The following is a 12,893-nucleotide window of genomic DNA, read 5'->3' on the forward strand; positions in this document are numbered from 1 at the left end:
CCCAGCAACGCCTGCGCCCGTTGTTCCAGCAACACCTGCTCCCGTTGTCCCAGCAACACCTGCACCCGTTGACCAGCCTGCACCCACTGTCCAGGAGATTCCTGCTGCTCCAGTAACCCAGGCAGCACCCACACAACCTGAGGTGCAAGACGCGATTCCTCCTGTCGCCCTGGATGCCGAGGAAGATATCCCAGTGCCCCAGTCCAGCGCCAAGGAAGAGAAGCCATCTCCCGCAGAGATTGTTTCCATAGCTGACAGCGACCCAGAAACAGTGCCGACTCCTCCCCCTCCCACAGCAGAGGAAAGGGAGGACACTCCTCCTCCCCAGACGGTCACACCTGTCCTTGTTGAAACTACTATGCAACGTCAGTTAACTACAACATGTTATAACTATTTTACTATATTTTAGAATTATAATCTCCATCATTAATAAAGACTGCTTTGTCAGATATTTTGTTGCTCATGTGAGGGAGGCTGATTGTTTTTGTCTTCCTGTAGCTGCTACGTTTGTGCAAAAGAAAAAGAGGAAGATGAAGGAACTGAACAAAAAGCAGACAGTGGGAGACCTCCTGGATGCCTTTAAAGAGGTGTGTGTGCAGTAATGCATTTATTCATGAGCCTACAGTAACTCCAAACCCGTTAACACTGGCAAAGACACAAATTTAAGCCTCTTTGTATGATTCAAATCAACATGTAAATGTCACAGTCCAGTGAGAAAAGTGGCTTCTCTCTGTCTTCATTTGAATGTAGCCCTGCAGCGTGGTTTCATTTAGCATATCGCATCCATTCTAAAATTGCAGTCTCACTGACCAAACCCCTCTCACATCTTTGAACCAGGAGCAGGTCGTGGCCACACCAGAGCCCGAGCCAGCCTCTGCCGCAGCACCAGAGACCCAGCCCCCTGCTGCTTCCCCTCCTGCCCCAGAGGAGGCGGACCTGACCTGGGAGGACAAGGAGGACAAGGAGGACAAGGAGGACAAGTTGGATGCTGAGAACATTCAGCCAGATTCGCCGACCGACAAGAAGTACCAGTACAAAGAGGGTGGGTCTCTGAACCTTGATACCTTTCAGTGCCTCGTGCCGGCAATTCTGCGTGAATAATGCTCTTATCTCACGTACGTTCACGAGTCGGCAATGTGGCAGCTGGCTATGTATACATTTGCTTTGTTGAAAATTAGGGAGTGGCATTCTACCTGATTGTGCTTCTGTTGATATGAGTGTTTACTGGAAAATGATAGTTATATGATAAACTTTGTTGAAGTTCATTAGATACTACCTCTTAAATGTATCCACAGATGTTTGTGTTACACAAAGCACAGACCACATATACCATAGACTGCAGTACCCATTCATTCATTCATTCATTCATTCATTCATTCATTCATTCATTCATTCATTCATTCATTCATTCATTATATGCCACCTTGTGGACATTATGAGGCATCTACAACATCTACAGTTATACTATACAACTAGTGGGGTTGAAGAGCATTGTGTCTATGACTTTATGTCCCAGTTCAATTGTAGTGTAACTTTACTGTTTGGGTTCCTCTTTCAGAACAATGGAAGCCGATCAACCCAGAGGAGAAGAAGCAGTATGACAGAGAGTTTCTTCTGGGCTTCCAGTTCAGCTCAGCCAGCATGAACAAGCCTGAGGGTCTACCAGCCATCAGTGACGTTGTCCTAGACAAGGTGCAACCTTGCAACCACTAAAGACATGGCCATACTTTTGGCCTTAAATAATTTCTCTTTTTTTCTCATGTACTTTAAATTGTTCTGTATAAATATGATTACCCTCCATTGCTGTTGACAATCTGTCCTTCTTATGAGTTTATTTTTTTCAGTAATATACAAGTAAAGTTTTCATTGTGATGTTCATTTCTGTTAGGCTAATAAGACCCCTCTGCGTCAACTGGACCCCAGTCGTCTACCAGGAATGAACTGTGGCCCCGACTTTACACCCTCCTTTGCCAACCATCGCAGCCGCGCTGGAGGAGGAGGAGGAGGCGGAGGCGGAGGAGGAGGAGGAGGAAGCAGAGGACCAGTAAGTTAACATCTTCTTAATGTGATCCCAAGAGCTCTGCACTTGAAGTTCATAGCCCATGAATGAAATCACATCTCTGTCCCTTCTTCCTCTTCCTACTCTGTCTCCTCTCTCGCCTCACAGCCTCCTGGTATGGGCATCGGAGTTGGTGGGCCACGTCGCTCTCAGCCGATCCAGAGGAAAGACCTAAGGAAAATCCTCACCACTGTGTCACTCAGTGAGGAGGTGCAGCTGAATAAGGCAGAAAAGGCGTGGAAACCTTCAACAAAAAAAGCCGTTCGCAGCCGCAGTGGAGAGGAAGCTGAGGAGAACGATCCAGAGCAAATAAAGACACAGGAGCTATTTAAACGGGTTCGCAGCATCCTGAACAAACTGACCCCCCAAAAGTTTCAACAGCTGATGAAACAGGTGACGGAACTGACTATTGACACTGAGGAGAGATTGAAAGGAGTCATAGATCTTACCTTCGAAAAGGCCATTTCCGAGCCAGACTTTTCGGTGGCCTATGCCAACATGTGCCGCTGCCTTATGGGGGTAAGTGTTGCCACACACAGTATGGAAATATGTGTTTACTGTAGAACTGTTGTGGTCAAAGGAGAACAGTTGTGCATGGAACTCGTGTGTGTTGATATGATATGAGGTGTTAAAAGATATTAAAACTAAGTACTTTTTATTGGTCATATAAAATACATAATCCCTCCTGATGATGTTTACAAACCTCAGACTATTTTGGAGTGATAATGCATTTTTCTGGAGACTAAACTTCACAAGATTCATTCAAGCCTAGCATTTTTTTAATATAATGAATCTTTCTAAGAATTGCGCCTGATTGTGGAAAAATACTCTTTGAAGATAAACACAATCGGATCGGTTATGTTGAAAAAATTTCCTGAGGTACTATTAAAATAAGAAAATAGTCTTCATTCTTAAAGCCTCTTAAAGTAAAACCTGATCATGAATTCCATATTAGCTTATCTTGTTCAAGTATGTTTTAAGTAAGTGCAGCTAATTGTTTCATTGTGTCACATGCTCACTTTCTCCTGTCAAGCTTTTGAAAGCTTCTCTCACTGTTAGAATTTTTCAGACTCACCAGTCATTTTTCACTGGTTGACTTGATGATTTATTTATGTACTAAGATGATTGGATATGGGGCTCCAAAACACAAGACAACAGAAACTCCCCATAATGCAAAACTCTCTTAATGTGACCGACTCACTCTGGTCACACAATGACCAGTAGTTGCTCCAAGGGGAGGATAATAGAACCACATTAATTCCCACAATAATTATTTGCTGATTGAACTTATCAGTAACTCCTTGTTATATCATTATATCCTCTAAATCCTACACACTGGACCTTTTTTAAATTGGGTTTAATAAATAAAACCCATAGAAGTAGTGGAAGTATTTCTATGATAAATGTACAATTTATTATCAGAGTACTTCAAACACTAACTTTACAAAAAGTAAAACAGCTTGTCATGTGTTCACTGTGGCAGTCCTACTTTACAGATGTCTCTTGAATGACCTTAAAATAGTGCCACGTGTCTGTGCCACTGATCTAAGTGATGGGATTGAAGAGTGACTTGAAGTACATAACTGTACACCCTGTCTGTTCCTGCTCCTTTTTTTAAATGTACATTTTCTTTGCTCTATTTAGCTTAAAGTCCAAACCACAGATAAGCCGGGAGTCACTGTGAATTTCCGCAAGCTGCTACTAAATCGATGCCAGAAGGAGTTTGAAAAGGATAAAGATGACGACGAGATCTTTGAGAAGAAGCAGAAAGAGCTGGAAGCTGCCTCGGAGGTATAATACCGCCTCACAAAAGTTGCTGTCCTCCTCAACAATTTCCTTTTAGTTTTTTTCATCACTTTTTATATGTGACTCTGTTTCTCTGGCAGGAGGTGAAGCAGCGGCTCATTGATGAGCTACAAGACTGTAAAGACAAGGCCAGGAGGCGCTCACTGGGCAACATCAAGTTCATCGGTGAGCTGTTCAAACTTAAAATGCTCACAGAGGTCATCATGCACGACTGCATTGTCAAGCTGCTCAAAAACCATGACGAGGAATCCCTGGAGTGCCTGTGCAGACTGTTGTCCACCATCGGCAAGGACCTAGACTTTGAGAAGGCCAAGGTACAACACACACACCTGCACACACAAATACATGGTTAGAGGCACATATCCATGCTCATAAATCTGTACTTAAATCAAGTTTTAATTGGAACTGTAGTCCAGGACATAGACTCACCAATTTGTTGTGGTGTTCCTCAGCCTCGTATGGACCAGTACTTCAATCAGATGGAGAAAATCATAAAGGAGAAGAAGACGAGCTCCAGGATCCGCTTCATGTTGCAGGATGTGCTGGACCTTCGACGGGTAAAGCAGAAACACACACACATACAGTACAGGTGTGATACTTTGCATACATGGCTTGGAGCATTTCAGCTGTTTATAACAACTCAAGGAAAGTGGTTGTAAGCAGAGCCAGCAGTCCAAAACTACCCGCACTGTCGAGTCTTGATGTCAGAATATCTCTGGTCAGACATCTAATATAAGAACTGTCAGCACATTTTCACTGACTATTTCCATATCAGCAGCAGTCAGCCCTGACTGTTTTGTTTTTACGCCAGACTGTTAACAGTAAAATATATTATCAAACCCATTGCACCGTATTACTTGGAAACCCACTGAATCAATGCCTTAGTCACTTCACTGATCAAGTTAAATAATTTCCTTTTTATTTTTATTTCTATTGCTTCTTTATACTTTCTGTGTTTGAGCACATAGAGTAAAACTTCCATGATAGTTTCGGTTTGTAGTGCTGTCTGTGTGTGTTAAGTTAGCTAAATCTATTCCTTTAATTTCTGCCCTATTTTTTTTCTTCTTGTTTTCGCATTTGAGTGTACACCGAAAACAATTCTAAACTATCCTTAAAGTGGCATTTTCTGTGACTGTGGTGCTGTACAACAGCCTCAGAGACACCCACACTGATCCTTTAGTCCTGGGCTCGAGTCTCATATATGGGCTAAGAAAGAAATGTCCTCCTCAGCTCTTTAATGCAGCTGCTCTGTGCCATAGACCGTTTCACACAAACTCCATCATCTCTTCTTAGTAGTAGCATGTTAATTCACCTCTACTTTTGGCTGAATTAGTAGAGTATAGAAATGAGTAATAGAGATTTCCAGTATAGTGCTAGTTCTCTCTAGTGTTAGTCTTATTTTTCTGAAGGAATGCTGCAGTCCTGTAGTTAGGCTCTCTGTCCCGCCCACACACTGTTACAAAACCTGCTGTCTTCAGTGTTTTTACAAGCCAAAATCAGCTGCTTCAAGTCAGCACATTGACCCAATTTAACTGTGAAACACACACTTTATTTCCTTTCTAGGCAAAGGCTGAAGCGCAGTTAAGAATCACTAGAATCTTGATCCCTGTCGATTCTAGTCTCTCCTATGAACACCATAGTCATAATAGCTGTCCACCGCCAGCGTTAATACACCTAGATGCCTTTGTGTCATCAGTCATAATGAGAAATACTTCAGTACCTAATTGTAGCACGACTAGTCTCACAGTCTCTTCCTCTACACCATCCTAGAACAACTGGGTTCCCCGGCGAGGCGACCAGGGTCCCAAGACCATCGACCAAATCCACAAAGAGGCTGAGCTTGAGGAGCACAGGGAGCATATGAAGGTGCAGCAAGCTCTTGTCTCCAAGAAGGAGTCGGGTGGCGGCCCGGGAGGCAGGATGGGTGGAGGAGGTTCTGGTGGTCGCGGGGGCCCTCACACCCCAGGCCGTGGTGCTCCTCCTCAGGATGAGGGGTGGAATACAGTGCCCATTTCCAAGAACCGACCTATTGACACCTCTCGCCTTAGCAAAATCACTAAGGTAGGGGAGAAAGGCGGCTTTACACCTGGCGTTAATCAGCTGGATGGTATCCTGTTTGTAGTTTTAGCAGGTAGTGTGTTTTTAACCAACAGTCTCTTCTTTCAGACTCCTGTTCTTGACTTCAACAATCAGTTGCTTGCCCCAGGAGGCAAAGGTACATGGGGGAGCTGGGGAAAGGGAAGCAGCGGTGGCACCAGCGCCAAACCTGCAGATTCTGGTAGGTTTATCAGACTGTTATACAACAAATATAGTACCTAGTATCTAGTCAAGCGCCTCACAATTGAAACTCAACATGTGCTATGTGTGTATTTTCTACCTCCAGGCTCAGAGTCAGGCGGCCGTCCAGCTACCAGCACTCTGAACAGGTTCTCAGCCTTACAGCAGCCTTCGTCTTCCTCAGGCCCTTCACTGGACTCAGACAGAAGAGTCCCTCAGAGGTGAGAAACAGGACACAATTCTCCAAGCCATCTAGGTGTATTCAGACGCAATCTTTAATCAACAAATGCACAGTTTTCTGGTGTGTGTTGTTTTGTTTTTGAAACTTTGTGTTTCTGTTGCTACAGAAACAGCTCAAGTCGAGAGCGTGGTGACTTCGACCGGTCTAATCGTGGCAGCGACCGGTTTGACAGACGGGATGAGCGACGGGACGACCGCGACCGAAACCGGCTGCAGGTCACCAAGCGCAGCTTCAGTCGGGAGAATGAAGAACGGTGCCGGGAGAGGGAGCAGCGTGGGTCAGCCGACCCTGTCCGCCGAGTAGCAAGCATGACGGACGATAGAGACAGAGGCAGCAGAGAGAGAGCCAGGAGCAAAGAGAATGGTAGGTGGCATGAAATAGCGGTAGTATAGATTTAAATTGCATATTGAAAGCTGATATAAAATTGTTCTACTGTGTTAAGAATAAAATTCTCTCTCTGGTAACACAGTCAATTTTGGAATTCCCCAAAAGAAAGGGAATGTTGGCACAAAAAACGTTATCCACACCAGATTAACTTTTTTATTAGACGTCTAATGAACTCTGACCTACATACTACACTAATACTTCTACAACGGGAACATTTACATAATATATACTTTTGTTTTTGTTTTTTCTAAAAAAAAAAAAAACAAGAAAAAATTCAAATAATGAATTCAGGTTTCTAGTGTAGAATTTTAATTCCTGCTTTGTTTTGTGTGTAAACAGCCAAGCGGGAGACGGCTGCCACCCCACCACCTCCCCAGACCCCCACCAAGCCTGCCTTGACCGAAGAAGAACTGAACAAGAAGTCCACAGCCATCATCGAAGAGTACCTCCATATCAATGACATGAAGGTACACACTGACATGCATATAAAAATGAAAAGAAACCCTACAGAGGAGTACAGATCTGTTGCTTCTTGTTCCATTACCCGCTTGTAAAGAATAAAAAATGATCCAGTCACACTGTAGTTCTTCGGTTGTATTAGCAGTAACGAATACAGCTCTGATATGACTCTGCCTATCGCTGAACAGAGAGGCTTCTATCAATCAGATGAAGTAACAGTAACTTTGAGCTACCTGCGTACACTGTTCACTGTGGATCCCTCATACATGTATATTACAGGAACAGGTACATCCTAACAGAAGGCACCCACTAACAACCTTAAACAACAATCTGTGTGTCTAATGTGTCCCAACAGGAGGCTCTGCAGTGTGTGCAGGAGATGAACAGCACTCAGCTCCTGTTTGTGTTTGTGCGAAACGGGCTGGAGTCAACGCTGGAGCGCAGCACCATCGCCAGGGAGCACATGGGCCAGCTGCTGCATCAGCTCATTAAAACAGGCATTCTCCCAACACAGCAGTACTATAAAGGGTCAGTATGGAGCCCCACAGTGGTGGCTCAATAAGTCATGTAGTTATATGTATGTTGTGTATCTTTGAGTTTTGCAGAAAACATATGAGAAGCTATAGAAAAAGAGTGCGGTTGGACTATACTCTTCTGTGAGATGTATTATAGCACAGCTTCAAGTGTTGATTAAAATAAAGTTTATAATAGCAGGATTTAAATAAACACAAGCCCACAGGGGAAATACTGGCTTCAACTAGTAAATTAGTCTCTGAGAAGTAATATTTTTTTAAGCAGTTGCTGAAATTGAGAAATCTTTAATCCACTGCGCTCAGCCAAAACAAGTCAGTTTCCATATGTTTGTGTCCGTGTGGTGCCATATTGCTTAGTTAGTCCCATCTGTTGAGTCATTTTCCTTTTTAAATCTTGAATAAACTTTGTAATGTGTGCACTGTGTGTGTGTTTCCTCAGGCTTCAGGACATCCTGGAGGTTGCTGAAGACATGGCAATAGACATCCCCCACATGTGGCTGTACCTAGCAGAACTGATCACTCCCATCCTCCACGAGGGAGGGATCCCCATGGGAGAACTTTTCAGGTTAGTCCCAGGCCTCACTCGTCCCCCCTGGCGTGTTAGAAGAGGAAATTTGCAAGAGAAGATAGCTTTTGGCTTGTTTTTAATTTGTTAATGAGATGTCTGACCTATGTTGACCTTTTATGCCTCCAGGGAGATTTCAAAGCCTTTGATCCCTCTGGGCAAAGCTGGAGTCCTGCTGGCCCAGATCCTGACTTTACTCTGCAAAGGAATGGTGAGAAAAATCAATTATAATCCCTTATCTAGATTATATTGTATCTAATAGTGTATTATCCTGACCGCTAAGTGTTTTTGAATATGTTTGAAAACTCTTGTAATTCAGTTCTAGTAGCAAAAATGTTCTGCCAATCTAGCCACATGTGATCAGTGAACCTGTATCTCCCTCATCAGAGCCAGAAAAAGGCAGGCACAATGTGGAGGGAGGCTGACCTCCAGTGGAAAGACTTCCTCCCTGAGGACGAAGACGTCAACAAGTTTGTGACAGAAAAGGTGAGAGTTCGCTCACTAGCTTCATTAACGTGAACTGGGGACATTCACTACAATATTCTCTCAGTATACACTTAATCATCTGTTATATTTACAGTGTTGGTAGTTGGTAGTTATTAGACTGTACTGTAGTATAAAAACAAAGATAAGGACTGTAGTCCCTTTTTCGAAGTGGGTGGTGACTAGGGATTGGTTATTGTTTGTATTGTTTGTGCTCTGCATGTTGTGAAAATCTTCAATAAAAAGACCTAAAAAAAAAAAAAAGATGATCATTAAGCCCGTTTCTGTCTTCATGGTGTTAACTAGGATGTGGAGTTCACACTGGGGGATGAGTCTGAGAAGAGCAAAAAGGAGCTGAGCTCTGCAGAGCTGACCAAACAGGTGGACAAACTGATCAATGAGAAGGCCGACAACGAAAGGGTCTTTGACTGGATTGAGGTTTGTGTTCCTTCTTGTGTTTGATTTCTAAAGTTTGTCTATTTGCTTCCATTCACAATCTTCACTCCTTTGTTTTTAAGTGGGCTAATAAGGCTTTGGTCACGTGTGTATCAAGCACTTGTCCTAATATTTTGAATTGCATATTAATGACATCAGTTGTACTAATTTCAGGGTGTTTCTTAAAAGTCAACAGGGTTCCCATGCGTCCTGGAAACCTAGAAATTTAGAGACTGGTTTTCCATTAATGGAAACATCTGGAAATTAATGAAAGGGACGCCGAAATATCGTGAATATAATCTACATTGTCCTGGAAAATTTTAATTGTATTTTAGCCCTTCGCTCAGATTTGTTGAACCTAGGTGTGCATTTTTTAAACTCCACTGTTGGTAGGATGAGTTGCACAGTATGAAACTTCCAAGCAGGTTTACCAGATGCAAAGCGGAACAGAAAAAAACACTAATTTCAGCTCTATTTGGAAATGCTTTCTACCTTATTTTAATAGCCTAATAGGTGAGAATAGGTTTCTGTAAAAAAAAGAAAAAGGGCTGTCGCCAAATTTATGTTACTGATAGGGGAAAACTTTCAAGCGCGGCAAGAATAAACGCTGACCACCGTTTGTGTGCAAGTGCTGTCCTGTATTGTCAAGAAAAACTGGAAAATGTCTTGGAAAATTTCTTAAAGAGTGGGAACCCTGGTAAAGTGAAGGCTAGTCATGGCTCTGCTATTTAGACAAAAACATGAGACCAAATCTAACTGAAAACCCCCTTTTTGCAGCAGAACAACCTTTTAGAGTGCAGGTCTGCATAACAGCAATTTTGTATATGGACTTTCTGAACTTTAAAGGCTGAAAGAAAAACAAAAAAAGGACATTTATAACATCAAATGTAAGTAATTAAATTCAGAATACTGAACCTGAGACATGCTGAATGTGTCCCCTGCAGCTCATTGTAAGCAAGCAAACAGAGCAGTAGGAGTCTTTTTACCTATTACAGGTTGCAACATTATGTTATTACTTTTTTTATTGATATTTGAAGCTCCAGTTTTCTGCATGTGTGTAAATACATTTGTCTTTGTGCAGGCCAACCTAGATGAACAGCAGACCTCCTCCAACATGTTTGTCCGAGCTCTGATGACCTCCATCTGCCAGTCAGCAGTCATCTGTGAGTCATCACCTTGCGTTCTTTACATTCCTCACTGAAGCCTAGACTGTCACTGATCACTACCATGGTGGTATGAATGAAAATAAGTCAGTGAGTTACTCGAGTAGTCCAGTGCAAATGCAGTAGCATTCAAGTCGACGCTTACTTGCAGACTGTGCCTTTGGAGTCCTGTTGAATGACCTTTTCCTAAAATGCCTGCAGATGAGAACCCCTACAAGGTGGACGGTGAAAAGATCAAACAGAGGGCCAAGCTGCTGCAGAAATACCTGAAGGACGAACAGAAGGAGCTGCAGGCTCTGTACGCCCTGCAGGCCCTGATGGTGCAGATGGAGCAGCCTGCCAGTGAGTGGCTGTCTTTGTTACCACAGATATAACATTTTATTTTGTGTGCATTATTTCAATATATTTCCCACAAAAATAATGCAGGCATTATAACTTTTCAGATGTGAATTCTATTAATTGTTGTTGCTTTTGATGTGAAACTGTTTTTAATTTTAGTTAAAATTGTCGAGAAATATCTTGTCAACACGTCTCTCCCCCCTCCCTCAGATCTTCTGCGGATGTTCTTTGACACTCTTTACGACGAGGACGTGATCAAAGAGGAGGCCTTCTACAAGTGGGAGTCTAGCAAAGACCCCGCCGAGCAGCAGGGCAAGGGCGTCGCCCTCAAGTCCGTCACCGCCTTCTTCACCTGGCTCCGCGAGGCCGAGGACGAGTCCGACAACAGCTAGGCCCCTCCGCTGGGAGGAACTGGTGGGAGTTCAGAGAGGATCCTTGGGGAGAGCGAATGTTCTGTGGATGATTCAGAGAACTCTGAATCAGCAAAATCCTTCTGCATAAACAGAAAAAAAAACCAAGAAAAAAATTCTTCAACTGGGAGAGATTGTATTATGGATCGAACGTTCGATCATGTTATTTTTTTTGTTTCCTTTTTTTGGGTTTCTTGTTTTTCCTTGAGCAATCGAATGTCTTTTTTGAAGTAAATGAAAATACAGGATTAAATAGAGAGAATAGATATGAGAGAGAGAATGCTGAGAAGCGTTAAAAGCCGTGGGAGATAATGTTTCCTTCAGTATTTTTTTGAGGTTTATCTCCTGTTTTCAAATGGCTTTTCCTCGCCACAGCAACACTATTCAAGACACTTTGCTTAATGACAGATATATAAGAGAACTTTAAAAGGCTGTTCACATCTATATTTTTGATGACTTCATCCTTTGTCATGTGGACACGACACAGACACGTTGTCATGTCACATGTACGGTGTTTGATCTACATGACACGCTTGTGTAGACGGCTAGCTATGTTTCTCTTTCTTTTCCCTTGTTGGATGATTGGAGTGTGTTTTGTAAGAAAATAGAAAACTACAAAGAAAAGTGGCGAGAGCGGACATTTCAGATAGGAGTTAGTGTAACGGTTGTGGACTCCCGAGGATTTCACGCAGACTTTATGAGGACGGTGTCACTATGGGGAGGGGGTGATGAACATTGACCATTTTTGCTGCTCGGGAGTGACGATTGCTGCCCCCGACGCCCCTCAAACCCAAGCCCAAACCCCAGTATACCCTCCGACGTGTCTGTTTCACATGTTTCCTGCGCTTCAAAAAACAAACTGTGGACTGAGAAGGGGAGAGCAAGAGCGAGGGCTCACGGCTGCACCTTCCTGCGAAGCCCATTGTCGGATTTTAAAAAGATAAGATATTGTTATTGAAACTTGAAGAGAAAAGTATACAGTCAAAAATCCACTTTAATGAAAAACTTTAAAAATAGTTTAACAGTACGAATCCTAAGGCCTTTTCTGCTTCCATGAGTGGAAATGCATTTCAGGAGAGTTCTGTAAATATATGATGGATTGTGTATTTTTTTTGTTTTGTTTTTTTGTTTTGTTTTGTTTTTTTCAAAGATAAAATGCTCTTTTCCCTGTATTTATATATTTCTCTCCTCAGCTGGCAGAAGGTGCTTGTAATTATCCAACCCAAGTCATTGATTACAAGTTAATTGAAAATTTGTAAATATTTTTGCTTTACTTTATTAAAAAGATATTTAATTAAAGAAAATTAATGCCTCTTTTCACATCCAAAACTGGAAGAGATAATAAAGATCGTTGCCAATAAAAGAAACTCCTGTGCGTTTGTGAAGACTGCTGTGGGGCTGTCCTCTCTGATCGCAGACGATACGCTCCTGTATTCTGCCTCACAACAGAGCTGATCACATCTATTGTACAGTCAGCAGCCCATTCAGAGCTTGTTGTTTGTGTTCCTCAAGCCATTTACACTAAGCTCTGTGAATGCACGGGTGTGGCTTATATTGTGTAGTATGTACTAGGTATTGTGTGTTTCCATGCTGCGAGGGCGTTTAAGTTAACTGTCAACCGTGGGGGGAAAAAGGTTTAACCTGTAGCTCTGATCAGAACTGCAAATTTACTTACAGGATCTCTGAGTACTTTAAAGGTGTCCTGTGGAGTTTCCTTTGTTTACATTCTGAATCCT

At 42.7% G+C, this 12,893-nt stretch overlaps 1 protein-coding gene and 1 non-coding gene across 6 annotated transcripts in view; both read left to right on the forward strand.

The window, feature by feature from the left end:
• Window positions 1–12,520, forward strand: part of LOC118342173 (eukaryotic translation initiation factor 4 gamma 1-like) — a 29,454-nt gene extending 16,934 nt beyond the window's left edge. For all 5 annotated transcript variants that reach the window (XM_035680637.1, XM_035680636.1, XM_035680638.1 and 2 more), the window contains 22 exons: window positions 1–365; window positions 499–587; window positions 838–1,042; window positions 1,559–1,692; window positions 1,889–2,044; window positions 2,168–2,578; window positions 3,704–3,850; window positions 3,946–4,179; window positions 4,318–4,422; window positions 5,636–5,926; window positions 6,032–6,143; window positions 6,249–6,363; window positions 6,490–6,746; window positions 7,110–7,237; window positions 7,585–7,757; window positions 8,202–8,327; window positions 8,457–8,538; window positions 8,715–8,813; window positions 9,117–9,248; window positions 10,327–10,408; window positions 10,610–10,750; window positions 10,958–12,520. In XM_035680637.1, the coding sequence (XP_035536530.1) occupies window positions 1–365; window positions 499–587; window positions 838–1,042; window positions 1,559–1,692; window positions 1,889–2,044; window positions 2,168–2,578; window positions 3,704–3,850; window positions 3,946–4,179; window positions 4,318–4,422; window positions 5,636–5,926; window positions 6,032–6,143; window positions 6,249–6,363; window positions 6,490–6,746; window positions 7,110–7,237; window positions 7,585–7,757; window positions 8,202–8,327; window positions 8,457–8,538; window positions 8,715–8,813; window positions 9,117–9,248; window positions 10,327–10,408; window positions 10,610–10,750; window positions 10,958–11,139 (3,766 nt within the window). In that variant the 3' untranslated portion in view covers window positions 11,140–12,520. The remainder of the gene's footprint in view (window positions 366–498; window positions 588–837; window positions 1,043–1,558; window positions 1,693–1,888; window positions 2,045–2,167; window positions 2,579–3,703; window positions 3,851–3,945; window positions 4,180–4,317; window positions 4,423–5,635; window positions 5,927–6,031; window positions 6,144–6,248; window positions 6,364–6,489; window positions 6,747–7,109; window positions 7,238–7,584; window positions 7,758–8,201; window positions 8,328–8,456; window positions 8,539–8,714; window positions 8,814–9,116; window positions 9,249–10,326; window positions 10,409–10,609; window positions 10,751–10,957) is intronic.
• On the forward strand, window positions 3,559–3,628 carry LOC118342282. Its single transcript, XR_004797471.1, has one exon. It is a non-coding gene; the product is annotated as a small nucleolar RNA SNORD66 (small nucleolar RNA).
• Window positions 12,521–12,893: the final 373 nt, after the last annotated feature.

Source organism: Morone saxatilis, unplaced genomic scaffold (assembly GCF_004916995.1).
Source record: "Morone saxatilis isolate NCDOM2014 unplaced genomic scaffold, NCSU_SB_2.0 Contig8, whole genome shotgun sequence".
Lineage (NCBI taxonomy): Eukaryota > Metazoa > Chordata > Actinopteri > Moronidae > Morone > Morone saxatilis.